Here is a 27,989-nt window from a genome sequence, read left to right as displayed (position 1 = left end):
AGGGACCTCAGTGTGTCTGTAAACACAGGTACGGTCAATAAAGTTGTTTCAAAGTCCCCGTGCTGCAGCAATGGCTGCTCCCATGTCCTGGAGGAGGCTGCTGCACTCCGTGTACTCACCGGCCATCGCCGGTGTTTTCACGCGAATATCTGACCGACTCTTTCGTGCACGAGACAGGAGAGGAGGGTAAGAGACACGGCTCACGAGGACAGACACAGACTCGAGGACAGTTTAGCGCGAGGCTCTGTCATAAAGATGCTCTGCTAATGTTGTCATGCTAATGCGTCAGTTATCGGACTCATGCGGCTCTAGTTTGGTGTTTTCGGTTTAAGTCTGTAGACACCAGCTTGTGTCTTTTTGGGGGTGAAACTACCGTGTCACCAGCAGAGTTTAAAGTCAGATTTAACTCGTGTTTACCCGGTAATGCGGCTCCAAACAGAAGCTAACATTAACCTTCAGGGACATATTTTCTACAACTGAAGTTTGTACATGATGTGCTCCTCAGAGTTTGTTATGTAACAGGGAGACTGAAACCTGACTGTTACCTGACAGGTTACAGGTTTCTCTTCCTGTCAGTGATTACACAGGTAATATCCCACATAAGCACAATTCACCTACGGCCAAATTATTCACAGGAAGTCACATCTGTGCCCATTGAAACCAGGTACCTGTTCCTCGTGCGTGAGTAACCAGACTGTTCACATTATAATGTTAACTATTTGACATGCATCTGGATTATTTTTTGTTCTTTGAAGATGGTTTAACCCTTACAAACCCAGGCAAACAGGCTTGATTTCTTTCAAAAAGATGGGGAAAAGGCAATGAGCATCAAAAGAAGAAATTACCCAAAAATAAGCAAAAAAAAAAAAAAAGTAAGTAAGTAAAGGAACATTAGCTGAGAACTAGTAAAAACAAAAAAGAACAAAAATGGAGAAAAAAGGTTACAAAAAAAAGGTAAACAAGACTTGTAAAAAGTGCATAAAAATGATAATACCTCTGTAATATAATTTTACATATGTAATTATTATTATGAATATAGTTTTCATTTCAAGTTACCTAAAATTAGTAAAACAAATAAAAATTATTTAATTCTGATAAGCGCTATGAATATTTTTTCAATAGAGTCTCCATAACATTTCTATCCCCTAGACATTTTCCCCTTGCTTTTTAAAAATAAATTTCTAAATCTACTAATATTTTGCAATTTGTTGAACATTTCTGACCAAGTTGCTCATTGCCCTTTTTTTCAATGTTTACAAAATAAATCGCACCAATTTGCCCAGGGTTCAACGGTTTAAATACTTGTGGAAGGCATCTGTAAGAAGCACAAGAAAACTGATGTTACTCCAGGTTTCGAAGGGTTAAATACAACATGATGAATTACAAAATAAAGGAAATTATTTCCAACATTATTTTACTGAACTAACTCAGTGTCAAACTGAAAACAAAGGGGACAAAACCTGATAATTAATTTTTTAATGCAGTTTTGCACTAATTATCTTCTTTAAGTTACTCAAAAATATTACATTTAAAAGGTGTTCAAAATATTTCGCGCAGCCTTAGTTTAAATTAGCAGATGAGTCGGAAGCAGATATTTTAACTTGTCATAGTGGAAAAAGCACAGCTGTAACTCTAATGATGGCTTTTAGATTCAAAGCTCACAGTAAACCAGCATGTTACAACACCAGGATCCTGAATCTGAAGCAGCTAAATGGAATTCAGCCGTTATTAATTTTAGCATTCACACCTGTGATTTTCCTCCTGTGTTCGTCCTCTGTAGACGTCTCGTTACAACTTAAGACTCTGTGGGGGAATTAGTTTGAAGTGCAGTTTCCTGGGTCGTGTCTCCTTTTCCAAAAAGGAAACTTGAGTTAGGGCATTGAGACAGGTTGGAGCCTGAAATAAGAATCTGTAATCTGCATATCTTTCTTATCTTTATCTTTTTATCTCATACTGTAATCATTCTGCAGTGCTTCCTCAAATATTTAACCCTGGTACAAGTCTAAAATAGTACAAGGCAAACCTAGAGAATGTGTCAACGTTGTAAACCTGTAGGTTTAATAGGTTTGATTTTAGCATCACAGTAGTTATAAAGACTAATCTAAAATTCTAATTGCAGCGTATGTGGAGTATGTGGAAAAATACTTTAATGTACTTTTTGTTTTGAGGCTGTTGTCTTGGTTTTTAGGATGCTTTTGTTATCAAATTGCTGTTCTTCCAAGTGCGCTTCAGTGTTTATTTAAATGTCATATGCTTTTTTAAAATAAAAAGTAACTCATTAATCAGGTGGCGGTCTATCAAAAAACAAAAATAACTGAAACTGACATCCCTTATTGAGCCAGAAATCCCTCCCGTGCTATGCTGATGCGCTGAGTCAAACTGAGTCAAGCCAAGCTAGCATACGTGTTTGTAAAAAGGCGCTATTTGCGAGGCAGGAATCATTGTCCAACATCAGATGTCGACCCCACAAATGCTCTTGTGGTTGAAGGGAGCAAATCTTTGCACCCAGGCTCCGACATCTTGTGGAAAGCTTTCCCAGAAGACATGAAGCTGTTATAGCAGCAGATTAATGCTCGTGGTTTTGAAGTTAGAGTGTAAAGTTTGGGTGTCCATATACTTTTGGCCATGTAGCATGCACGCTAACCATTATAATTGTTACTTTTATCTTCATATTAAGAACTATGAAAGAAAACAAAGACCAGCTTGTAGTTTGCAAACTGACTCTCGACCCGTTGAGACAAATGAGGATGTGAGTCTGTGAGGATCCAAAGTTCCCATTCGGGGGAATTTTTAATTATAAGGAAGACAGACAGTATTTTTTTCCTGTCACATGCTTCAAATCAGCAGGGATGTTGTGCAGTAACATACCAGAGTAAACAGCTCCTCCTCCTTGTTGCAGCTAGTAGCTCGAGTCTTTATTAACTTAGCCTCTAACCCAGTGATACTCAGTTTATGGCCCGCAGGTGAAATCTGGCCTCTGATTGGTTGCCTGGTGGCCTTCCAAACATTTTATAATTACAATAAAAATGAATTGATAACCACTGGGATTTTGCTTTGTATTATTACTATACATAAGGTGCTAGAGTGCACGAAACAGCATCCAGATAGAGCTTGTAAAGCAAAAAAAAAATCCAGCGGAGGATCCCCCATCTCCGACAGAGGTCATATCAAAGCCCCCAATGTCCTTAAGTCCTAGAAACATCCGAAAATCCTAGAAATGTCCTCAAACCCTAGGAAATGTCCAAAAATCCAGGAAATGTCCAAAAATCCAAGAAATGTTCAAAAATCGGAGAAATGTCCTAAAACCTTAGAAACATCCTCAGAGTCCAAGAAATGACCTAAAATCCTAGAAATTTCCCAAAATCAGAGAAACAACCTTAAAATGCAAGAAATGTCCCAAAATCCAAGAAACAGCCTAAATTCCTAGAAATGTTCCAAAATCTGAGAAATGGCCTAAAATCCTAGAAATGTCCTGAAACCTGAGAAACATCCTAAAATCCAAGAAATGTCCCAAAATCCAATAAACATGTTAACATCATTCCAGTTTGATCAAATCACTGTTGTTTGAAGTGCGTTACATCACCTAAGTAACATTTTTTGTTTTAATGGCATCTACAGAGACCAACTACAGGAGGTGCACGCACTTCACCCTCATTGGGGGTTAAAAAACAGTCTATTTGACTTTTTTGCCTTTTATGGAAGGTTTTGTTTACTGCAGCTACACTGAGTCAATGGTATATTACCGGAATCAGTGTTTCTTATCTCCTGTCAGGCTTGTTATCTTTTATGACTTACAGAAAGTAGCAGTGTGTTTGTGGTCAGCAGAGCCTGTCCAACACATTACATAAGTCTTATGACCGAGCTTGATGTCCTCCTGTCAGATAACATTTGTAATTTGCACCGCTGTAAAATAAAGAGAGATAATTCCACACGAACTGTTTAGAAAGGAGGGATTTCTCTTTGATGCCGCAGTTGTTTTATAGCTCGATGAGTGATTCGCGTGTTTATGATCGGACTCAAGTCCCAAACATCGGGGAAAATCCCCCTCATCTGTGTTTGCTGCTGAAGCTCCAGCTCAGCAAAGTGGAAACAACTCCTTTTGTTTTGATGTGACTTTTGTTTCCTAGACGTTTTTTGTGGGTTCAGTCCAAACCAAAACGTAAACTATGAGTGTGTTTTTCTGTGTGTGTGTTCTGGTCGTAATGGATATAAAGGAATTCAGGAGATTTTCGACAATCAGCCTCTGAGGGTCACAGTCATGTCTGAGGTTCACACTCCACCCTGTTTTTATTTAATGTGGTTGCGTTGTCAGACCAGATTGTGAGATTATATGGCAGAGACAAAAGGGATGTGGCGTAGGGGTGAGTTTTAGGACACATATTCAGACACACTGTTGAATCTTATCGTGGATCTGTGTCTTTAAAGGTTAAATGCAAAAATTGATTAATTAGCTGATCAACAGAAAATTGTTTGTTCCATTCACTTTTTAAGCAAAATCGCCAAATAATTGTTTAATTTCATCATAGTAAAGTGAATGTTTTTTGGTTTAGACCATTGAAGACATTCGAAGACGTCACTTTTAGCTGTGGGAAATTATAACAGGCACTTTTCACTATTTTCTGACATTTTATTGATTAAACTACTCATCAGAAAATATTTTTGTTTCAGTTTAAGTGCCCTTGAAAATATTAAAGGTCCAGAGTGTAAGATTTAAGGGCTATATTGGTACTTTGTGGTGAGGACTGCAGATTGCAACCAATTTAAAGGCAGATATGTAAAGTTAGATATTTGTCAGTGTTTATTGTAAAATAATTTTTACCAGGAGCCGAATAATGCACATAGATCTCTTGCTCTCCAAAATAAACAGAACTGGCGATTTAAACTTGTAAAAACACTAAATAAAGCAGTTTCTGTTAAAAACAAATCAGTGTTTCTCCTACACTGTTTGGCATGTCGGAGATGGGCCGCTAGCTGAGCACCTGCTAATCTGTGCTCACCTTTTTTCTCAGATAACTTGAGGTCCAGATGTTTTTACAGGGAGCCGAATTTACGCAGAATTCTCCTCTAATCCAAAACAAATATACCCGCTGATTTAAACCGGTAAAAAGACTGAATTAAACAGTTCAAGTTTAAAGAAATCAGCGTTTTTTCGACACTCTCACAATGGAGGGGCTGCTAACTAAAGTCGCTGAGAAGAAAATACGAATGCGTTTGGCGTTGGTGTGTCTGTTCTGGGCCACTGTAGAGTCACGGTGGTGTAACGTGGCGATCTCCGTTGACGAGGACCTGCTCTATTTAGATATAAACGGCTTATTCTGAGGTTAAGGAAACACAGCAATTATTTTCAGTTGATTATACCCTCAATAAAACATACCATTTCTGACAATATGTCCCCCTTAAACTCACACACTGAACCTTTAATTAACCTTTGTCCGGTGTCACCTCGTTTGTTTATCTTGGAGATATTTAGTGTTTTCCACACGACAATCATTATGCAGCCTCAGAGGTTAGCATTGTGATGTATTCAAGTGCTGGTGGGAACCTTTGATGCTTGACACAAAAAGACGATTCCTAGGAAACTATTGTTTTCCCCTGATATGTGGCACAACTGACCCATTTAATCTGACATCGTCTCCTCAAGCAAGGACACCTCCATGGAGACGCGTCTCATTTTCCACTGACGAGGTCAGCTGTTTCTCATGAGTGCTTTTTTTTTTTTTTCTGGATATTTTTCAATCAACCCACGGTATCGGATTTCCGTGCAGATTTTCAAAAGGGAAATATAAACACAGAAATAGTAAACTGAGCAAATCTCTCTGATCTAATACTGTTTCTTTAAGGTAATTTGTATATATTCTCGCACACCTTCTTATCTGTACTGACTTTGTTTTGCCTGTTTAAGTGTCTGAAGGACAGAAGTGGAGGAACAATAAAAGCTGGTAATCAGTGACAAAAGCTTGACAAAGTTTATGCAGCGACCTACTTGACAGAAACTATCAGGGGCTGCACGAATGGCTGAAATCATTATAGTTAAATTAATGTAATTTTACAATAAAAACCTCTTCACACATGTAGAACAAAAACTAAACAACTACTTTAAAAAGTTTTCTTTTATTACACTTCAAATAACTATAATAAAGTAATCACCAATTAGACAATTAATACTCACAATCATTTTAATTAAGGCTGTGACTAATGATTGTTTTCATTATTGATTAATCTGCCTATTATTTTCTTGATTAATGATTATTGATTTTGTCCAATAAAATGTAAGAAAACAGTGAAAATGGCTTATAATTTCCCGGAGCTCGAGGTGACATCTTTAAATGTGGTTTTATTCGATCAACAGTCCAAGAAAAGCATCAAATTTTCACATTTAAGAAGGATGAAACAAGCAAATGTTTCACTTTTTTTGCTTTAAAAAAAAGGACTAAAACAATAATTCAAAAATCAAAATAGTTGCCCATTAATAATTCCATACATCCACACTTATTTGGGATAATTATCATTTTTAGGCAGCAAAGAAGCCATTTTTAAATGCTTATTTTCCAGGGTCCTTTTTATTTCTTATATTTAAAAATAAGATTATTTCTCAAGACGTGGTGTGCGATGGCAGTCTTACCTGAATAATGCTCCTTTTATTTAGATTTTTTTTTAATCCATCTGCAAACTCTCATGGTTTGTTTAGATTACATAATCTCACTGTCATAATTTCGTATGTGTTGCTGGTAATGAAACCCTTTGGTAGGGATCGTTTGATTTATGGTTGTCAGTCCCGTTGGAATACAATATTGTGTAATCATATACTTTATAAATTTGTTTATGATTTTTAATGAGATTTGAATGGGTTGTGCTGTGATCCAAATCCATCCTTCTGTCTTCTAAATGACAATTCATACTTTACTCTTAATCAGCGCAGGCTGTTGTTTGAAAGTTTTACAGCTGCAAAAAAAGGCAATATTACAAATTTGGCACACATGGAGTCTCTCTGCAGTCATACTGGATTCTGGCTTTTAACAAAATAGCAAACTTGGGAGGCTCAGCAGTCCCAATACCTACTCCAGGTTCTTAATTTCTTAATTTACGACTGAACCAACACAGAAACTATTTTCCCTCCAGGTCCTCAGTGCTGCTGCTGGCCCCCCTCCTGGCTGAAGCTGACCCAGCCCCCCAGCGCGTCTCCAGGCCCACCGGGTCCGCCGGAGCTCAGGGCACAGATGGCCTCTGCACCCACTTCCGATGGATGGCGGAGCACGTCCCCGCCTTTCGGGTGCCGGGCACCCACATCCACATCCTCACCTCACCTGACCAGTTCTACCAGACCATGAAGGTTGGTGTCACTGTGACCATAAACATTTTTGTTGAGTTGCAAAGGAATGATTGGAAATAAAAACAAAACTAAGGCCAACAAATGTCAGTAGTGACTTTGCAAAAATGTTCCATGCCGTCATGAGGTGTGACGCAACAAATGAGGGAGTGAAAGTGTTTCAGGTATTCGAGCGAGTATAGTTTCCCAGCAGGTTGATTGTTTACTCGACGACGCCTGAGTTGACAGAGAAACAACTTGCAGTTGACAGGAGTTAGATGTTTAGATGTAATGTGAATTTTCTCCTCTGCATATTTGTGTTGCAGCTTATCTGCTAAATATTTAAGCAACATCACACATGCTGCGAGTGTCTACGGCCGAATCACCGCCGTAATGATGATGATATACAGTACAGCAGCACGACCTCGAGTGTGACAGAGCTTTTATCCAACAGTTCAACAAGCGTCTTCAGTAATCAGCGACAACAGATTTTGATTTGTTTGTTTATTTAATGTTATGGCTCTGTCAACACAAATAGTCCTTACAAGGAAAATGTACATGATACTAAGGAAGCTGGACATTTTCAGTGTGCTTCCAGTTAAATAAGAGTCTGTCAGTGGTCGCTTTGCAGATGAGTTAGTAAGTTTTACGCTCCAGCGTGTGTTCACTCACTGCTGTGATCTGTGTCACCTCACGTCCTGTATCAGACAGTTTGTGCTGGTTTACTCCCAGTAAACAGCGGTTTACCAAAACCCATCCATGGCAGCCGCTCCCCTCTTGGGCTGCAGGCAGAGGGCGTTTGCATGAGGCAGAATTGTGCTCAGGTAGTTTTTGACGCTGGTCAGAGCGGGGTTAATTCGCCCTTCAAACATTGAGGCAATCTATGGTAACAGTAGATACCGAATGATTGTTAATATGAGATTAATTAATGGTTTTGAACACCTGTAAAGCAGAGTGATACATGCAGAGTTAAAAGTCCCAGTGATGATGTACTGTATATCAGCACTCACGGTGCGCCTCTCGACCGGTTTAATTGCTTTGTCGTAATTAACTGATGTATAAATCTGAATATGTAATCATAGATGCTTTCATAGAAAACATTTTTTACCATTTAAAGTCACCCTGCACATTTAACTTAATTTGAGAATCATTCAAATCACAAAGGTACAGTTCGAATTGAACCCATCCAGAGCTACACACTGGGTGATTTAGGTTTCTTTATGTAGTCCCACACCTGCTGTGTGTCACCATGTTGGAATCCTTTTATGTTTCCTCTAACTGTAACCTATTCAGCAGCTCCAGGAAACACAGAAACAGGAATCGGCTGCAGATTAAATGCTGCTTCCATCATACAAAGACTCTGATTAAGAGTTTTGTTACGCACAAGAAACAAGCTTTTTCAAGAATTTTCCCCCAAAAAATGACCCCCGGTTTATTTGCATCCTAGCGTGATAAGATAATAAAACAATATATAACACCTTTGAATGCTCATGTTTGTCATTTAAAATGTTATGGGTGTGATTTATAAAAACACATATTTTGTTTTCTTTTTTTAGCAACGCTTCCTCATAACATGGAGAGCTGGGAATTCTCTGAATGCCTTATTGTTGTATTTGTAGATCACTCTCCGCACACATGCATGCTCTGCTTTTTCCTGTTCGTCTCTAATTGTCACAGAGCTGCTTGATATAATTACACTTGTGCATGCAAAGTAGAGGCAGACAAAACATTTGTAGCGCCGTAAGCGAAATGCAAAAGGAAATAAATGGATGCGATGACGAGTTAAACCACATTACAAAAGATTTTAACCTTTTCACTTGCAATCAGTGTTGTCAGACCTTTCAGATACTTTTGGCACAGGTTTGAAATATCAGAGATTTATGCTTCACAGTACAAAGGAGGTGAAGGGCAGAGTTTCAAGTGAAAATACCAAACATTACCTTTAACCTTGTGAGGCTGCTTTGCTGGCATTTTCTGTTCTTACATGTAGAGCTGCAATGATTCACCACTAATCTGATAATCAATTCATCAGTTTGAGTAATTTTCATGAAAAACAAATCTGCGATTCCAGCTTTTTTGACCCCTTAAAAGCAGCATCAGTTTACTTGTGCTGCTCTCGGGTGCCTTTTACAACCTATTTGACCCTTTGAAATCTGAACAAATTTCTTTCGTTCTAAAACATGGAGGGAAAGCAATAACTAACTTGGCAAGAAATGTCCTTAAAACTGCAAGAAATGAGTAAACGTTGACAAGAAAATTACCCAGAAATTTGTCTTAAAAAAGGATTATTTTAAAGAAATATCCAAAATATTGGGAAAATGCCCAGAGAACCTGGATATCTGCAATTATAATAATTTTATATTTAAAGTTATTTTGCAGAAAAAGATTTTTAAATATATTTTAGATAAATACATATATATTTTTATTTTTATTTATTTATTTATTTATTTATTTAAAAAAACATTATTTTTTTTTTGCTAATTTTTTCTCCATGTCTTGTGAAATTGCTTGTCACCTTTACCATTTCCTCAGGTTTCAAGGGGTTAATGTAAATATATTTTCAAAGTTATTTCCTCATGTATGACAGTTAACAGAATATCTTTGGGTTGTGAACAACACAAGACACTTGAACATGAGGATCTGATGGGAACTTGATTGTCAAAGGTCACTGAGGCCCCAAATAAACACGTTTTTTTTTTGGCTATTACTCAAGACTTCATACATTAATTACAACAAAATGTCACACAGATATAATGAATTTTTTTTTTAGCCAAAAGGTCAACTTCACTGTGGCACCATTATGTTCTGTAAAAAAAAAAAAAAAACACTTTTCGTTATTCAGCGTCATAACTCAGAAACAGAAGGGGAAACATTGAGTCAGATACTGAATTGGTGACGCTAATCTTGAAACTCTCGGAGGAAGATGTGTGTGAAGCATCCGTGTTTTCACAGACATGGATGTAAACTGTAACTTGACGGGTGCACGGAGGCGTACAACCACAGGGCAGTAATTGTAGTCTTTTTTTTGTCAGTGGGAAAACAGGACATCCTTAGTTTTTAGCGCTTGTAGAGGCAGAAAACTCAAGAGAGGAATATCTCAAAAACCTGAGCAAACAAACCAAACTCCCTGCATTAAATAATCAGTTGCCCCCCTCTGTTGAAACTTTTCATAATTTGCAGGTCTCTCTACCCTCTTACCCTTTGAAACACCTTTCACGAGCAAACATTTGAAGTCTGAGCAAATATGTTTGATTTCTTTCAAAGACGTGAAACAAGAAGCAGTATTCAAGAAATGGGTAAAAGGTGAAATTGACCTGAAAATTTGGTTTTAAAAAGAGAGAGGGACTGACAGATTATTATTATTAGAAAACTATTAAAAAAAGGGAAAAATGTCCAGAGAAATATATTTATCACAATTATATATTTTAAAATTTGTTACAGAACAGAGCTTTATGTATGATTTTTTTGGTTTTTTAGCACTTTTGTTCTGACTTTTGTTGATTTTATTTTATTTGGTTTTTTACTTTACTTTTCTTGCTTGTTTTCAACTAATTTTCTTATATTTTTTTACTTTATTTTTTATTTATTTAATTTTTAAAAACTTTTTTTGCGAATATTTAGGTCATTTCTTCTCATTGCCTTCTTCCTATGTTTTTGAAAGAAATGGAGGCAATTTGCTCTGGTTTTATAGGGTAAATGCCAAAAATATTTTATTAAATACCCCAGGAAATTGGTTAGTTTGCTTGTGTATACTGACTGTGTGACCGGCAGAAAATGTACCTTCTGCTGACTGTTTATCATTTCTTTGTATCAGATATTTGTGACAAGATTCCTGACGCTCACACACTCACCCATTGATTTATGCTGTGTCTGTTTCTCTCTTTGCTTCACTTCAGGCACGTATCAAGACGGCGAAGAGGCGAGTGGTAATGGCCTCGTTGTATCTGGGAACAGGCCGGCTGGAACAGGAGCTGGTGAGAAAAGTGGCGTTTGTGTGCGATTCATGTTCAGAGCCGTTTGTGAGACTTTGGAGTTTTTGGGGCAGGTGAGAACAACGCCATCCAAACACAAGCGTGTGCCAAATAACTGGTCAGAGATGCCAGAAAATGTGAGTCAGAGTCGTCTTCCAAGAGAACCACAGTGTGGTTTGTTCAAAATGAAAATGTACTGCAGGCCAGCTACAAGGAGTGACCCCAAAATGCGAGGGTTTATGGGTATAAGGAGACCAGTGCTGGCATGTGATATCTTGCTCTCCTCCATGCTTGGAAGGCCTAGCATAACAACATTAACTCAGAACAAACCACAGTCTGGACCGATGCTCATATTCAGCTGTTTTTCGTGTGTTTTCTGGTTCGAGCAGCAGCAGCGGAGGGTAAGTTACAGAAAACGCACAGACAAGTCAAACATGTTTAATTGCAGCTAAAAGCATTTGAATCTGCTGCGATCGCTGCCAAACTCTGTAACCTCACAGGATGATGGATTACTAGAAACGTTGAGTCAGGGAGGTGCACTGGGTCCATGTGACTTTTATTTTTCAAGTGCAGGTTTTTGGCTTGTAATCGGACACAATGACCTGAACTCCATTCAGTGCGAGAATGTGAGTGTGGTCTGAGGTTTAGACTGAAGAATGCAAACTGCAGGTGAGTCTGGATCCACAAACCTGATCCCAGGCTCGGCACAGAAAGTCACCTGGCTGATACTGTCACGCCTGTGCAGTGTGTTTACTTAAGCGCAGGTGCAGACGGTGAGAATAATCTGAAATTATAAAGAAAGGCGTGTTTATCTTGTGGGCGCTTTGAAGGTAATTAAGTGTTTTATTTAAATGTAAAGTACTACTGCACATGTTGACTAGAATTACAGCCTCCACCACTTCAGTCAAGCTGCACTTTACTTTCATTTCTGTGCAGACTCATATAATCACTTATAGTGATGACTTTAAAGAAAACAGAAAAATATATTAAACTAATATTTCACTGATGGAGAGATGGTCTTCACATAAAACTGGGCTGTCTATGCAGCAGAAAGGCTCTTTATAAATTGGTGCTCATGATCAGAGAAAACAGATAAAGGTCTGTGGCATTTGCTTTTGCTCAAGAGGCTTAAAACCCAAAACCACCAGAACGCACTGCACCGAACCAATAAATGCTCCCACTGGTGAGTGACGTAATGTGAGTAGCCTGTCTGAAAACAATATGGTGACTGGCTGTTTACAAACGATATTGAATAATAGTTGAACCATAAGCTAAAAGCTGTTTCTGAAAACATTTTAGGCGGGAAATAGGCGATGCAGTAACGAAGTCTAGGACTCTAGGAACAAGGAAAAAATGTCCAGACTATAACTATATTTGTAATAATAATTCTAATTATTATCATTACCGATTTTATCTGTATTTACATTTTTTTGTTTTGTTACCTTTTTCCTGTTTTTGTTTTTTTCTCTTTTTTTTCAAAGGGTCAGAGCTGTTGGTTGGCAGTGAAAACATTTTAGCTCAAGCTTTATTTTAATTTTTGAATTTGTAGTTGGTAAGAGTATATATATATATATATATATATATATTTTTTTTTATTTTTTTTAATTTATTTATTTTTTTCTTATGTAATCAGGTAAAAGTCTTACTGAAATGAAAAGTTCTCTTTTTAAGAGTGACTTGGCCAAAAGTGCAGCACACACATTGTTTCAACAGTAAAAAAAAGTGGACAAGTACAACCATCATACACCATAAATGAGCAAACACATAATTGTACATATAGCATGATAGCTAAAAGGATAAAAATACATTTTTTTCTTTTTTTTTTTAAACAGACTTTAAAATATCATTAACAGTACAGATATTAATTGCAAAACAGAAGTCTGATAAACACAATTTTTGGAGTCCCCTGCAGCTCCAGCTCATGATGACATTTCTCTCCAGAGCTGAGTTGGAAGTGTCGGCGGTCCCCAAAGAGCTCTGTACTGGAAAGACGAAACGTTTTTACTGGCATGAAAACAGGCGCTCTGGGGGGACAAATAACGAATGCATTTGGGAACCAGATGCACAATTTAGCCGACGTAAAAAACACAATCAGGTGGGGAACAAATGCCAAGCTGGCCACAAAGAAAGCTACCAGTGGTGCCCTCAGAAGAGGAGCCGTTTCCTCTCAGTGCACAGAGGAGTTAGTCATGCTTTTCCCACGCTCGGTAAACAGATAATAAAAGGCTGCCAGTGTTTGATAAATGCTGCCGGCTGCCAGTTAATCAATAATCATTAATCTACTCCTGTGTTTAGCGGCTTTGTCTTGGAACGTTCACAAATACACATGCAGGAGGAGAAAGTGTCAACACAAAAACCGGCAAGGTCATTTTGTGTGGTTTAACCTGACACCTGTGTTTGAGAACAAAACGTTCGATTCTGCAGACTGAAGTCAGTTTTAATTTATCATTTTTATCAACTTAATGCACTTTTTTTTACATTTTTTTTAAATCTACCCAACTCCTTGACTTTCAAAGAACAAGATGAACAATGATACCTGCTGAAAATAAAGAGAGACGCACACTTTAGTTTGTTGTTTGCTAAACAATGGCATGCAGTAAGAAGAGAAAACATTACTATGACAACAGGAAACCTATGCTTACTGGCTTTTCAAAGTAGTTTGGGTAGAGTCTGAACAAGTTCAGAGAAAATTAATAGGTTTGCAGCTAATAATCAGCTATTTTGTCAATTATATTCTTGGTTAATTGGTTTGTTTACAAAATGACAAATAAAGAAAAAATGCCCATTTTAAGTTCTCAGAGCCCCATGTGACATCTTCAGATGTCTTTTTTTGTCCGACCAACAGTCTAAAACTCAAAGATATTCAGTTTAAAATCATATGAAAGAGAGGAAATCAGAGCATACTCACATTTGAGAAGCTGAAAATAAACATTTGAGTTTTTGCATGATAAATGACAGTGTTCAAAAATGCAAAAATCATGGTTTGGGTTGAAATGAATAGATTTCTGCCAGATAGCCCTCTATACAAAGTTCTCCCATATGCAAAAATGACAAATAATTATTCAGTTATGAGTACTTTTCTCTAGAAAAACTATTTATATTTCTTATAAATATAACAATACTCTGTTTGGTGCATTTTATGTGCTTTTCATTCTTCTTTTTTTTTTTTGATAATTTTTGCTGTGTTCATGCATATGCCATACATTTTGGCAAGATTGTGTATTTTTGTTTAATCTTTGAATATCCAGCTCAACTCCTAAAATAAGTCTAAAATACATTGTGTAAACAAAATTATTGCATTCAAACTGTTAAGTGCAAAAAATGCCCCATTGAATGCATTTACACAACAGCAATTTTTGATCCCACAGTCACTGAAACATAAAACGTGCATTTTATTATTTCAATGTGTCATTCTGGACTTTTGGCCTTGGAAAATTTGTAATTTTTACTATTTTTCACCTGATATCTTTTTGAACATATTCGGCATATGAAGAAAATACACGCTATCTTCCACTAAGTTCACTGTCACAGTCGGTGTTGCTGTTAATTATTGACATACCAGACTGTGATTATCAAAAAAACATACCACTTAGCATGTAGTATATTGAAAATAATCATTTTTTTTCTTTTCTTGCTGAAAGTATTTTATCACGTTTTGATATTGTTTTGTTTGTCATCTGCTCTGTGTTTTTGTTTAGGTGGACTGTATGGAGGAAGCTCTACAACGCTCACAGGACAGTCAAGCTCCAGACCTAAAAGTCTCCGTGTTACTGGACTACACTCGCGGCTCACGAGGTTGTTATTTTAAAATTGTTCTGATGAATGGTTAGCACAGAGCACCACGCTCATCATCTTGATTTTTTGGTGTTTTTTTGTTTGTTTTTTTAACACGCAGGACAGATAAACTCGAGGACCATGCTGCTGCCGTTGTTGCAGCGTTTCACCTCTCAGATGCGGGTTTCTCTGTACCACACGCCAGACCTGCGGGGGCTGCTGCGGCTGCTGGTCCCTCAGCGCTTCAACGAGACCATCGGAGTCCAGCACATCAAAGTCTACCTGTTTGACGACAGCATCATCATCAGCGGGTACTGTGATTCTTGGTTGTTACTGTCACATACGTTTTCACCGTTGGTGTGTTATGCCTCAGCGCCGGCTATAGCCGAGGCCGCTGGCATTATGTTTTCGGGTTGTCCGTCTGTACGTACATATGTGCAACACATTTTTTTAACGCTATATCTCAAGAACACCTTGAGGGAATTTCTTCAAACTTGGCACAAACATTCACTTGGACTCAATGATGAGCTGATTAGATTTTGGTGGTCATAGGTCAAAAGTCAAGGTCCCTGTGACCTTGTCTGTCTCATTCTTGTGAACTCGATATCTCACCTTGGAGGAATTACTATAAATTTGGCACAAAAGTTTTGAGTGGACTCAATGATGAGCTGATCAGAATTTGGTGTTTTTCAGATTTGACACAAACGTTCACTTCGACAGAAGAATGAACTGATTAGAATGTGGTGGTCAAAGGTCACGGTGACCTCATAAAACATATTTTTGGCCGTAACTCAAGACCCTTGGGTGCCCACCTTGAAACGTAGCTGATTGTAAAGTTCCTCTGTGTTTGAAGCATCCATGTTTTCACAGACAACTTGACCTGTGCACGGAGGCATACAACTGCACACGGTATATCTAGTTTGTTTAAATTCAAACTTGTGTAATCTTGTTTTGAGAAACCAAGTATTTTGTTGACTGGGAACAGATCCAAAATGAAATTGACTACTGGAAGCTGTCCTTACACTTGTGCTTAGAAAAATGTTCACATGACCAAACAAGTGATTTTTCTCCTCTCTCCTTCTCTATCTGTTCCCTGGTCTCCTAATAAAAAACTGTCTGTCTCTCACTTTTCAGGGCCAATCTGAGCGACTCGTACTTTACCAACAGACAGGATCGCTATGTGCTGCTGGAGAACTGCAGGGAGGTCGCAGATTTCTTCTCCGACCTGGTGGAGGCCGTGGGAGACGTTTCCCTGCAGCTGCAACCCAACGACTCTGTCACCATGCTGGAGGGCATGGTGCACCCGTACAAAGGTGTGTGTGTGTGTGTGTGTGTGTGTGTGTGTGTGTGTGTGTGTGTGTGTGTGTGTGTGTGTTTACACAGACATATGTTTACCCTCCAACATGTTTTGACACTGTTTGACACTTCATGCTCAGTTACGGTGGCAGCGGCCGGTTTTCAGAAAGAAGAGCCGATGGATTTTGCTAATGGAGCTTGAAAGCTTAGACAGGCGAATAGATGATGGTCAGAGTGTGTGAGTGTGTGAGTGTGTGAGTGTGTGAGTGTGTGAGTGTGTGAGTTTGTGTGTGTGTGTGTGTGTGTGTGTGTGTGTGTGTGCAGTGAGAAAGAAGAAGAGAGCTCTTGCGGTTGGCTAGCCATGCAGCCGGATGTCAAATTGTCAGGATTTTCTCTGCACACACACACATATATATATACACGCACACACTGGTTCTGTGTGTCCGTAACTGGAGCGCAGACTGCCAGGATGTTAGTTTGAGAGATGAATGACATCATGTCTGCAGGACTCAGCCGCCGTGGTAACGAACACCAGGAATAGAGATGTGATGTCATAGTGTTGCTGGAAGACAATATGGAGTGGGATCTGAGATACACACACACACACACACACACACACACACGTATGCAAAATTCTAATGAAAAACATTAATGACTTTTATTATGCAATGTTGTGCTCTCACGTGCAAAAATACAGAAGAGGTGAAGTTTAAGTACTACACAGGGCCCGTCATCACACCCGCTGCAAAGTGGCGCACAACGAGACATTCAGTCATTTCTAGTTTCAAACCAAAGCAGTTGACATATTGACGGCCAGCGCTCATGTTGTGTATTAGCAAATGCTATGGCGCCCATCTTTGCGCGTGTTTACACCTTAAAATAAAGTGTGCACAGGTGCATTGTTCTTATTTTTGTTATTAACTTTTTTTTTTGACATGGAGAATTAACAACAAACATATTAATACACAACAATACCCCCACCCCCCAGCACATTATTACAAAATTATTATTATTATTATTATTATTATTATTATTATTATTACACTGCTGCTCTTACTGTATCACTCTCAGCAGAAAAAAACAGCTCGCTTCTCCAATTTGTCAAATCCGCCATGTCCATAGCAGTGTGCTCCGCGCCAGCACACCTGGGAGATGTTTAAACTCCCACTGGTCTGTTTATTATCTTGAGTAAGAGGGTTATGATTTCTGGAAAGCGACATTACTGCTGAGTGTTTTGTTTTTTTTGTGCTTGAGCACCACAAGCCAAGCGCCTTCCTGTTTCATTAGATTTTAGAGAAGGCAGAATCTCTGCGGCCCAAAACTTCAACATTGAGCATCTCACACAAAACAATCTTGACAAACAATTTAGAGGAAAAACTATTTGTACTTTTGGATTGAATTATCCCTTCAGTATACAGTTTAATTGGCCATTTGCCAGACAATCACAAACAACCATTTTTCAAAATAAGAGCTCCGTATCTGCTGTTTCACTCCCATCAGCATCCTCCTCTGCTTCATGTTTGTAAGTGGTTTGTAAATTTTCTCAGAAACACTCACAGCTCAGATAACTGTGACCCAGAGATCAGTTTGACCTGTCTCCCACTTATCTTTGTGTACACTTACGTTTCGTATCTCTGTTGCAACCAGGCAACAGGCAGGATTTCTCAGCGGAGGCGAGGAAGAGGATCATGGAGGTGGTGAACGCAGCCCACGTGAGGCAGCGACTGTTGAACGCGACGGAGGACTCGGAGGACGAGGGGATGAGCGAGGGGGAGGAGGACACCTGGGTGTTCCCGCTGGTCCAAATGAAACCTCTTGGGATCCAGGTGGATGAGCAGGTCACACAGGTAACTTAAAAAAAAACAATGATAACAATGAGTACACTAATATTAATGATGATGATGATGGTAAATAAAAAATGAAATAAAACAAAAGCAAAATAAAATAGAGGGTAAATAATAAATAATAAAATAAATTAAACCAAATAAAGTAAAGCACAGATCGTAATATAGTGTTAAAAAATAACATAAAAACTTATTTAAAAATTGATATAAAAACTTATTTTTTATAAAAATAGTAAATAAATAAAAATGAAATGGAATGCTGGTAATAGTTACACAAAACACTGATGTTAAAAAATAAATAAATGAAAAATAAACGGACAAAAACAAAACAAAGAAGAGAGATGACAACAGTAAGAGTAACACAAAAATCAAATTATTTAAAATAAAATACATGATTAAAAATTAAATGAAAAATATATCTGGAAATAATGATAAAAATAACTTTAAAACAAATTTTAAAAAATGAGAGACAAAAACTCCATTTGGGATAGAAATGCAAAAAAAATCAAGGTTAAATGCTAATTGATTAAAAATAGATAAATAAAAATGTGGAGAGCTGGTGATAGTATCATAAAGTAACATAAAAATACAATTTACAGAAAGGAAATTAAGGATCAAAGAGAAAATTAATAAATAAATAAATAAACGTTGACCATGGCTGTTAAATATATATATATATATATATATATATATATATATATATATATATATATACACACACACACACACACACAGTTTCTTTAATTTACTAGTGTCTCCAGTGTGTTGTTGAAGTTGACCTTTGCTCATTTTTCTTGTAACAAGTAATAACTATAATTAAATGAAGGTTCTTAGTGGGATGTTTTGAACATGTGACTAATAAAATAATAGATGACTAATAAATTACCATGTGAGTAATAAACCACGAATAAATATTTGAACATGCATTGCAGGTTTATTAGTCACTATTCTGGGAATGAACACAATAGAATGATGAGCAGAGTGATACTACAACAGCTCGTACCGTGGCGCCATAAAAAGTTCAATCGACACTCTGTCTCCATTTAACATTTTCATTTTTGTGGGCAATCAATCAAACTCACATTAAACGTGAAGAATTTCACATTGGTTATAAGGTAATTAATTAAGATACAATAATCAGACATGAGCAAACATGAAGGAAGGAAATATAATAAACAATGTTATCATTTATTGTTATCAAGATAATAAATGTGTCAAATGCTGCTGATAGATATGATCTGCACTGTTTAATGAACCTTATATAAATGATAATGATTAAACACTAAAAACAAGCTCTTTCAGAGCGCAGCAGCCAGTTTTTCACTGTTTTCTGTCAGGAAACAGTCACACATCTTTCTTCACTTTCCGTTTGTTATTAAACCTCCAGCGCCTGCTGACAGACGCTGGGCCGGACTCCACTGTGTTTCTAACATCGGGTTACTTTAACCTGACCCGGGCGTACATGCGGCTGGTGCTCGGGGCCGGAGCCAGCTACCGCATCCTCACCGCCTCCCCCGAGGTCAACGGGTTCTTTGGAGCCAAGGGTGTCGCCGGGGCGATTCCTGCAGCTTACATCCACATCGCCAGACAGTTTTATAACCAGGTGTGCCAGCTGGGCCAGCAGGAGAGAGTACACCTGCACGAGTACCACCGGTCACAGTGGACCTTCCACGCCAAAGGTGGGCTGAAACAAAAGTGCAAATATTTAACTGTATCCGTTTAGAGCTGCAGCTAGGGATCATATTCTTCTGCCCTTCTGACCAAGGTGACTTCTTCAAAACCTAAAAATAATTCATTTTGAAAGTATGTATAAGAGTAGAAATTCCAGTACGCTCACACAAGAGATGTCTTGAATCATTTTTCTGTTGCACATTTAAAGCTGTGTGTGTTTTCAGCAGCAACGTCAGTACGAGCAACAAGATTTTATCTTTAAGACTTTCCAAATGTTATCGGATGGCTTAAATCTAGATTGTATAATTAGTCGATTCGCTGATCTTTACTGATTTACAGACATCTCTTTCCCGATGTATGTTAAAGGGAAAAAGTCTCTGGCCCGTGTGCATCATGTGACTAACCCTGACGGTGTAATTCAGCTTTTGGCCACTATGTAAAATTTGCATCAAAGCCTGGCGCACTTCCTGGGGGCTTGCTTGCGTTCATGTCACGTATTTTTGAGGATGCGCCAAACCGCCGCAGCCATCATGTGTACGCGTAGTTAACAGCAAGTATATCTCGGCCTTACATTGACTATGGATAAAAACCTCATACAACCCCACTTAAAAAAAATCTGAACTATCCCTTTAAATTTCTGTGGATCAATTATTTGGCTAAAAGTTTTGCCCACATCAGCGTAGCTCACAGGAGATTACGATCTAAACCAGAACTCAGCATCCAGGCTAGTTTTGTTTGGCTCGGTGGAAATAATAAAACACTCTGCCTGCTCTGCTGCTCTTCTCGTGGTCACAGCGGTATGTAGCGTGAGAGAAGAGGGCTTGTACAGTCATTCTGTCGTGGCCTCGGGACGAGGATGTACACTCACTCTCTCTCATGCTTTGGGGTTTTGGATCCACATTGGGGATTTCTGCATGTGCTTCCTCTTTAGTTGTGGTCTGCGCCGACAGAAATCCCTGCTGGAGACGACTCTCTGAAGCATTACCTCCTCGCTGGCTCACTCCACTTTTCCTCTCCTCTCAGGTCTGTGGTATTACCTCCAGGGGCAGGATCGGCCTTGCCTCACTCTAATTGGCTCCCCTAATTTCGGTTACCGCTCGGTTCACCGTGACCTGGAGGCCCAGATCGCTATAGTAACGGAGAACGAGGAGCTGCAGAGCCAGCTGCAGGAGGTGGGTAAACCACAGGCAGAAATGATGATGAATGACTGTGTAAGTCTTTACTGAATACACACCTGTGTGTTAAACTGTGTGCCTCTCAGGAGCAGGAGATGCTGTACCAGCGCTCCACCGAGGTGTCCAACTCCACGTTTGAACGGCCGGACCGCCACGTCAAACTGTGGGTGAAACTAGTTACACCCCTCATCAAGAACTTCTTCTGAGACTCCACCAGGTGGTTACACACGTACACTGTCAAAGAGGATATTGGTCATGCACATCCAAAAACTGTGTAAGGCAGGTAAAAAAAAACACATAAATGAATACTAAATAAAATTTTAAAAAAATATATATAAATAAATAAATAAATAAAACAAATTTGAAAAATAAGAAAATAAAATATATTTAATAAATAGATACATTCATAAATTAAAAATAAGAAAAAATATGAATGATCTTATCATGTCCTCAAATAGCCCTTATAGTACAATATCACAAGAGTGGTCTGAAACAGAAATGATCATTTAGAAGCACACTACTTATGAATTTTGCTCACATTTATTTCACATTTCAAAGGATGATTTTATTTTATTAAAACTTATTTTCTGTTTAGTGGGTGGGGGGGATTCAGTCAGGTTATTTTAAATCTGCACAGAACAATTATTTTACGTACAAATTTGGTCAAGTGACTTGCAGCGAATTATCACCCGACTCTGCAGTTCCTCTCAGCTCTATGAAGCAATTTAGGTTCTTTCAGCTCATTATTTTGGTGTTCACAGCCACAACTTTACTGTTTTGGTTCACTCCCACTGCTCACATCAGCCAGAGAGACTGATATTTCCGTCAGGAGCTGGTAGAGACCAAACTCAGAGCTAAAATAGAGTTAATATTTGACTATTGTCAGATGGCCTGACACATCACTTCATAAAATTAATATTTTACATTGTTATTATTATTATATTATTATTTACAGTGTAGTGATGCACAGATTGTGAAACTTTGGTCTGATGCTGCTGTTTTTGTTGTTGTTTTACGTGGTTTTTGTTGTTTATTCCGGCCTTTGTGCTAGGGAAACAAAGAAATCTGCATTACAAAAAAAACCAAAAAAAAACTAAACTGTTTTAAAGTCGTTCAGTCCTTCGTTACCGGTCACCGGCTGCCTACTGCTAATGTTAACTAGCCTATTTCCTGCCAATTTCAACACATATTTATTGTTTGCTGTGTAGCATTATCGGGGAAAGTGCTTCCCCTGATGCGACGATTGTGAGTTTACTACATCATTTCATCCTGTAATTTTCTATGCATGCAAAGAGAACGAGGAAGTTCTGTTTCTTAGCGGCGCCTAAATAATGCCCCCAGGTTACCGGGAGGGGAAAACCTGCTTATAGTACTTCCTGCTTCCAACTACCTCTCTGTCACATCAAATGTAGGTGCTGAATGAAGGAAGAACAACAGATTTCACAATGCAAATTCAATTTTTTTAATCAATATGGCATGCACTACATTTACCATCAATTGTGACGGAACATCCACGTAAATAGTAGAAATTTTTCATTTCCAGTTATGTTCAGTTAGTCTTTTTTTTTTTTTTTAACAAATAAAGTGGTTTAGATGAATACGCTGTTCACTACCTCTCTGCCAACTCTTTATTTTTTCTATTGTAGTAAATTCGCTGTGTCATCATTACTTTAGAGATTACAATGTTATTGTAGAGGCTGATTAACCAGATTTCAACCCTCAGGGTAATAAGCCTTCTAGTTATGTCTGCTGTAATACTTTAGTTTAACTTTCCACCACTGGGTTAACCCTTTAAAAACCTAAGCAAATAGGTTTGAGTTCTTTCAAAGACATGGGAAAAAGGCAGTGAGCAGATTGATTAAAACATGACCCAAAAAAAGCAAGCTTCCACTCTTCTGGGAATGCTTTCTACAAGATTTTGGAGTTTGTTTGTGGGAATTTTTGCCCATTTATCCAAATTTTATGCACCTGTGGCAATGGGACTGAATGAAACACCCAAATTCAATGATTAAGAGTAGTGGTCCAGTACTTTTGTCCATATAGTGTAGTTTGCTGGACATTGTTTCATAGTTTGAAAAAAAGAAAACCAACAACTTCTAATAATTTTCTGGTCATTTTCTCTGTCACCTTTTCACTATTTTCTTGCAATTTGTGTGAAATTTCTTGCCAAATTGTTTACTGCTTTTCCTCCATGTTTTTAAAAGACATAAAATCAATTTGTTCAGGTTTTCAAAGAGTTAAATAGCTTGTTAAAAGGGGTTTTACAGTTATTATTAATAGTAAAAATAAGACCCAAGTTGTAAAAAACAGCATTTCGTCTAAAGAAACATTTGTGCATTGTTTCCATTTTTTTACACAAATTTTGTCTGCGATTTTTTGCTGAGTAGACAAAATACAGTCTTGAACATACTGTACAGAAACACACACACACACACGTGCAGTAAAACAGTCTGTGGCTTCTTAGAAATGTCTGCAGTCATTGTGGTGAGTCCCAAATCGCGGGTCCGTCCTCGTCTTCCCAGCAGCCCAAATCAGCAGAGTGAGAGTGGGGACAGCGTGTCGGCTGATTCACTTCTGTCAAGAAGTGAGTCAGCGCCGTGTTATGGTGATGATCTGACAGTGTGGTCTGCGTGAGTCCTGTCAGGACTTGGCGAGGTGAAGTCAGAGGGTTCATCAACCCTGAAACGGAGTCAGTCAACATTTTTGAAGAGATGTTAAGTTTTTGTTTTTTACGGAAACTGCAGGGAGATGGTAAAAACCAAAAAGAAAGTAAGAAATGTTCATTCTGTAACCTCAAATTCTAGCCAAAAGGAAACCTGTCAAGATCTCAGCAGCAGATTGAGGTTTTTTTTTAGTTTCTCAGAACAGGAAGTGTCACAGGCTGGATAATGACGGTAAATGGGTGGTGTCTTATCGCTACCTGGACAGAGTCGAGTGAGTGATCTGCTGCCAAAAGGAAACAGTCGTAAACAGATCGTCTTTCAGCAGTCGAGTATTATTCACAAAGTACGTACGCAGTAGATGTGAGAATAATACCTCTCAGACAATGATGTGAGCAGCAGCACATTCAGTGCTATTGTTGAAAATGTTGAAAAGACGTGTGGAAATCCTCGTTTTACCGTCACAGTGACTCAAACAAAGAGAGAGGGAGAGGTTTGCACTGTGAGAGTCCTGTGACCTCGGGGGAAAGTCGTTTTGAACTCTAAACATATTTAGATAACAACAGAAAAGTGTCAGATGATACAAAGACTGAGCCGGAAACACAAACAGCTGCAACATGTAATCAGAAATCTGATCAGAATCAGGCTGAACAAACTACTTATTTATGTACGAGTACACTCCGTTTCTTTTAAGGCCCAGAGGTCAAGGTCACCGTGACCTTGTCTGTCTTATTCTTTTGTATGCGATATCTCCAGAACACGGTGCGGGAATTTCTTCAAATTTGGCACAAACGTCCACTTGGACTAAACAATGAACGGAAAAAAAATTGGTGATTATTCCTGTGATATATCCCACATGGCACCAGAGCGTATCTGTGTTAAAATGCACTGTTCTCATAGTTTTTTTACTGTGGCCCTGAGAGATAAATGCACTGCAACTTTAAAAAAAAAACCAAAACATCTTCACCAAGTGAAAATGATCCCAAACGTACATTTTTAAAAATGTGCTTAATGATTTAAAAAAAAAAAATGTTTCTAACCTGTTTTTAATGATTGTCTTTTTTTCTACAATATATTTAAATTTTTCAGCTAGAACTGATAGAAAACACAGTCATATGTGGTCAGTCCAATGGAGATGAAAGAAAAGAGAAAATTAATAAATAAAATAGGAACAAAACAAAACCAAGACAGGAAAAAGGCAAGAAAAATACTACAAACCAAGTCAGTAAACATTTTTACGTAGGAAAGTCAAAAAGCAAACAAAAAAAACAACATATAGTCCCTGCTCCTGTTCACGATTTTAAATTTAGATTAAAGCAACTTAATCGTTAAAAAATTGAATATGACACACACTTATTTTAGTCTATGTGATAAAAAGGCAAAAACAATCAAACAGAATAGAAAAAAAGCTTATTTTATTTCCCATGTTTTTGTAATTTCTTTAATTCCTTGATATTTTAATTGTTCAAATTTTTTTAACTTTTTTCTCCTTTTTTTTAAATTAAAGGAAAACAAACGAAATAACAGCTGACAGTCTGAATGTCGTCTGTCAGCTTTGTTCACTCTCACTTGTGTTTTGTATCCGTCTGTTGTTGTGATCTGTGTACTTTACTGCTTATCTCTCTTTTTTTTCCTGACAGAGGAAAAAACAAAACACGGCCCTCTAACAATAGCTTTGCCGGTTAAAAGGGTAAAAAAAAAAACAAAAGTCCTTATCGGCAGCGCAGGCTGTCTATTGTTAGAAACTAGTGACAACAGGTTGGAGTCTCTCCAAACACGTTGAACGGCCTCCTGAGGGTCAGCGGGGTTAAAATTCAGCTGATGTCACAAAGTCATAATGTACTGGTTGTGATGGAGCTGCCCGACCTCTAGTGGTGAAACTGGGATTTGCCCACTGAACTGGTCTACTGTAAATCATCAACAGTTGACTATTTGTTACAATCAGGGCTCCTATTTATCTTTTAAAAGTGACATCTTAAATTTAAGTATAAAAAACATTTTACCTGCAAACTTAAGAATAAAATATTTGAATGAAAGCTAGATTAAAATATAGATATAATAGTTTAAAAAGACCCCAAAAGGCAAATCATTTTGGTAAGATGGATACATAATAATAAAAATAATAATAATATAAAAATAATTGATGAAAAAAGTTAGATTAAAACTTGACAACTTAAATCTAAGAAAGTTAATAAGTATAATAATATAAATTATGTATATAAGCCATTATAAATCAAAAGCCAAGCTAAATAAGTTTTAAGATTACTTTAAAGATTTCAGCCCTCCAAAATATTAAATCCAGAGATAGAGGTGAGTTCACATCACCAGAGACATGTTTTCAAATAATTGTACAAAATATCATTGGACTTAATAATAGAATAAAATGATCTCATTGTTCTGATTTATACATGCTGCTGCTCTTTATTATACAGTAATTATTATTATATCATACAATCTCTGATCTATCTGATCTACAAGCAGATTCCCCCCCTCCAGTTTGTTTTTCCTTTTGTTTCCAAACCTTTTTAATTCCTATTTATATGTGGTAAGTTGTTTTTCCTTTTTTTTTAAAAAAAACCAAACAAACCCAAAACAAACAAAAAATGCCCTAACTTTTTATTGATTTTATTTTTAACAAAAAAGAACATTCCCTGAAATAGGACCTCAAACACAAACAAAAATCTATAAAATTAATCAATCAATAAAATGAAGATTAACCGTCACCATCATATAAAAAATAAAGATAAATTCAATAAAAAATAATTAGATAGGAAATATTTAATTATATTTAAGATTGTTAATTTCACATGTCAACTATTAACTTACTAACTAACCGAATCACAGGTTACAAGGAAAAATAAAGTAAAATGTAAGGATTCATTTAAAGGATTAACAGTGAGGTTAAAGGCAGGGTTAATCCATGTCTCTGATTGGCTACTAGCATTAACCATGGCACACGTCACGCCCTTTCTGATATCGAACCACAGTGACATTGTAGAAATATTGATAAAGACTCAAAAATACTGAACATTTTTCTGTGTGTTTTCAGGTTCAACAGGAGGCTTCAGTTTAAGGCGGCCCTGAGGTTGAAGTTCTCGGTTGAGGTCGCTCTGCTCGTGCAGATGGGACACAGCGGCATGCTGGGAGTCTTCAGCTTCACCTCGACTACCGCTGTCTCCCAGGAAGTGTCTCACACACAAAAGAAGAGGATGCATGTGGTGAATTAAGCGGGTAAATCCTCATTTTTTTATCTTAACTTTGAGATTCTGTGGTTTACCTGCACAACTGTTTCTTCGTTAGATTGTTTATTTTGACACCTGACGTCATCACACTGTGGATTTCTGTTATTTTACCGACAAACATTTAAAAAAAAAAAAAAATACTGCTACTACTGCGCACACATCTCAACAGGTACATGCTGCATGTGTAAGATAGAGCTAGAGACTGTTGTGGTAAACAGACGGGTGTGGTGAAGAATTACAATCCCTCGAGGAGCCTTAATAACAGTTTTCAAGAGTTTACGGCAGTAATCAATGCTAACTGTACAGTGTTTATGTGTTATTATCTTTGTAAATTAAAGGATGAAGCGGTGAGTTTTTAAAATGACTTCAATTGTGTGACCATTTTTGTTTGGTGTAATCTGTGACTTTTTACCTGTGACTTTTGTGACTGAGCAGCACAAGTTAAAAAAAAACCCAAAAAAACACAAATGTTAAATGTTATGTTGTCAAGTATAACACCAAAGGCGGCAGCAGGCACACAAAAGTTTTAAAAACTCACTTTCCCCAGCGGACAGACACAGTTAGAGAGTCCCTGGTGAACATAGTGTAGCATTTGGCAGCTAAAGAGACAGATATTTTCCTCAGGAGGTGGTGGAGACCAAAAAAAGAGCTAAAAGCGATTAAAAATTAGTTTTAGGTCAAATACCTGCTCGATGTGTAAAAAACAGTTTACTAAAAAGTTTGTCCTAACAGCCTTACAAAGTGATAATATGTCAGTTTTTCACTGCCCCTAAGTGGCCAAAAAGCATGCACGCAGGAACATATTTTAGTGCAGAGGTTGAAAAAATGTGCGCTCCTCACCTCAGACACCATTTCTCTCTGGACTGCATGTGCCAAAAATTCTTAGATTTCATTTTGAACGGTGTTGGACATTCAGTTGCCTGTTTGCTGAATCCACGCGTGTCCCCCGGGCAAATCATAGCGTTACATTCACTCATCATAGTAGTCGTCATCATCAGTGGTTGCTCTTATGGCTGTCGGTCAATGTTTGGTTGTCGAGGGAGCATCTGC

The 27,989-nt window shown here is 37.8% G+C and overlaps 1 protein-coding gene across 1 annotated transcript; it reads left to right on the top strand.

The window, feature by feature from the left end:
* The first annotated feature begins 28 nt into the window (after positions 1-28).
* Positions 29-27,303, top strand: pgs1 (phosphatidylglycerophosphate synthase 1). Its single transcript, XM_088070099.1, has 11 exons — positions 29-186; positions 7,120-7,330; positions 11,203-11,280; positions 14,976-15,072; positions 15,173-15,362; positions 16,186-16,364; positions 17,995-18,194; positions 19,579-19,870; positions 20,886-21,034; positions 21,124-21,254; positions 26,747-27,303. The coding sequence occupies exons 1-10, from the start codon at positions 71-73 to the stop codon at positions 21,241-21,243; spliced, it is 1,632 nt and encodes a 543-aa protein (XP_087926225.1). The 5' UTR covers positions 29-70; the 3' UTR covers positions 21,244-21,254; positions 26,747-27,303.
* Positions 27,304-27,989: the final 686 nt, after the last annotated feature.

This window comes from Plectropomus leopardus, chromosome 19, assembly GCF_026936395.1.
Source record: "Plectropomus leopardus strain MGB_pleo_1.0 chromosome 19, ASM2693639v1, whole genome shotgun sequence".
Classification (NCBI taxonomy): Eukaryota; Metazoa; Chordata; class Actinopteri; order Perciformes; family Serranidae; genus Plectropomus; species Plectropomus leopardus.
The sequence above is the reverse complement of the archived record's forward strand: the minus strand, read 5'-3'. Positions and strand labels throughout refer to the sequence as shown.

Excerpts from the sequence above, each read along its gene's own strand:
- pgs1 (XM_088070099.1), top strand. The coding sequence starts at position 71 with ATGGCTGCTCCCATGTCCTGGAGGAGGCTGCTGCACTCCGTGTACTCA. Across the intron at positions 7,331-11,202 it reads AGTTCTACCAGACCATGAAG|GCACGTATCAAGACGGCGAA; the intron begins GTTGGTGTCACT and ends GCTTCACTTCAG. Across the intron at positions 21,035-21,123 it reads TGCAGAGCCAGCTGCAGGAG|GAGCAGGAGATGCTGTACCA; the intron begins GTGGGTAAACCA and ends TGTGCCTCTCAG.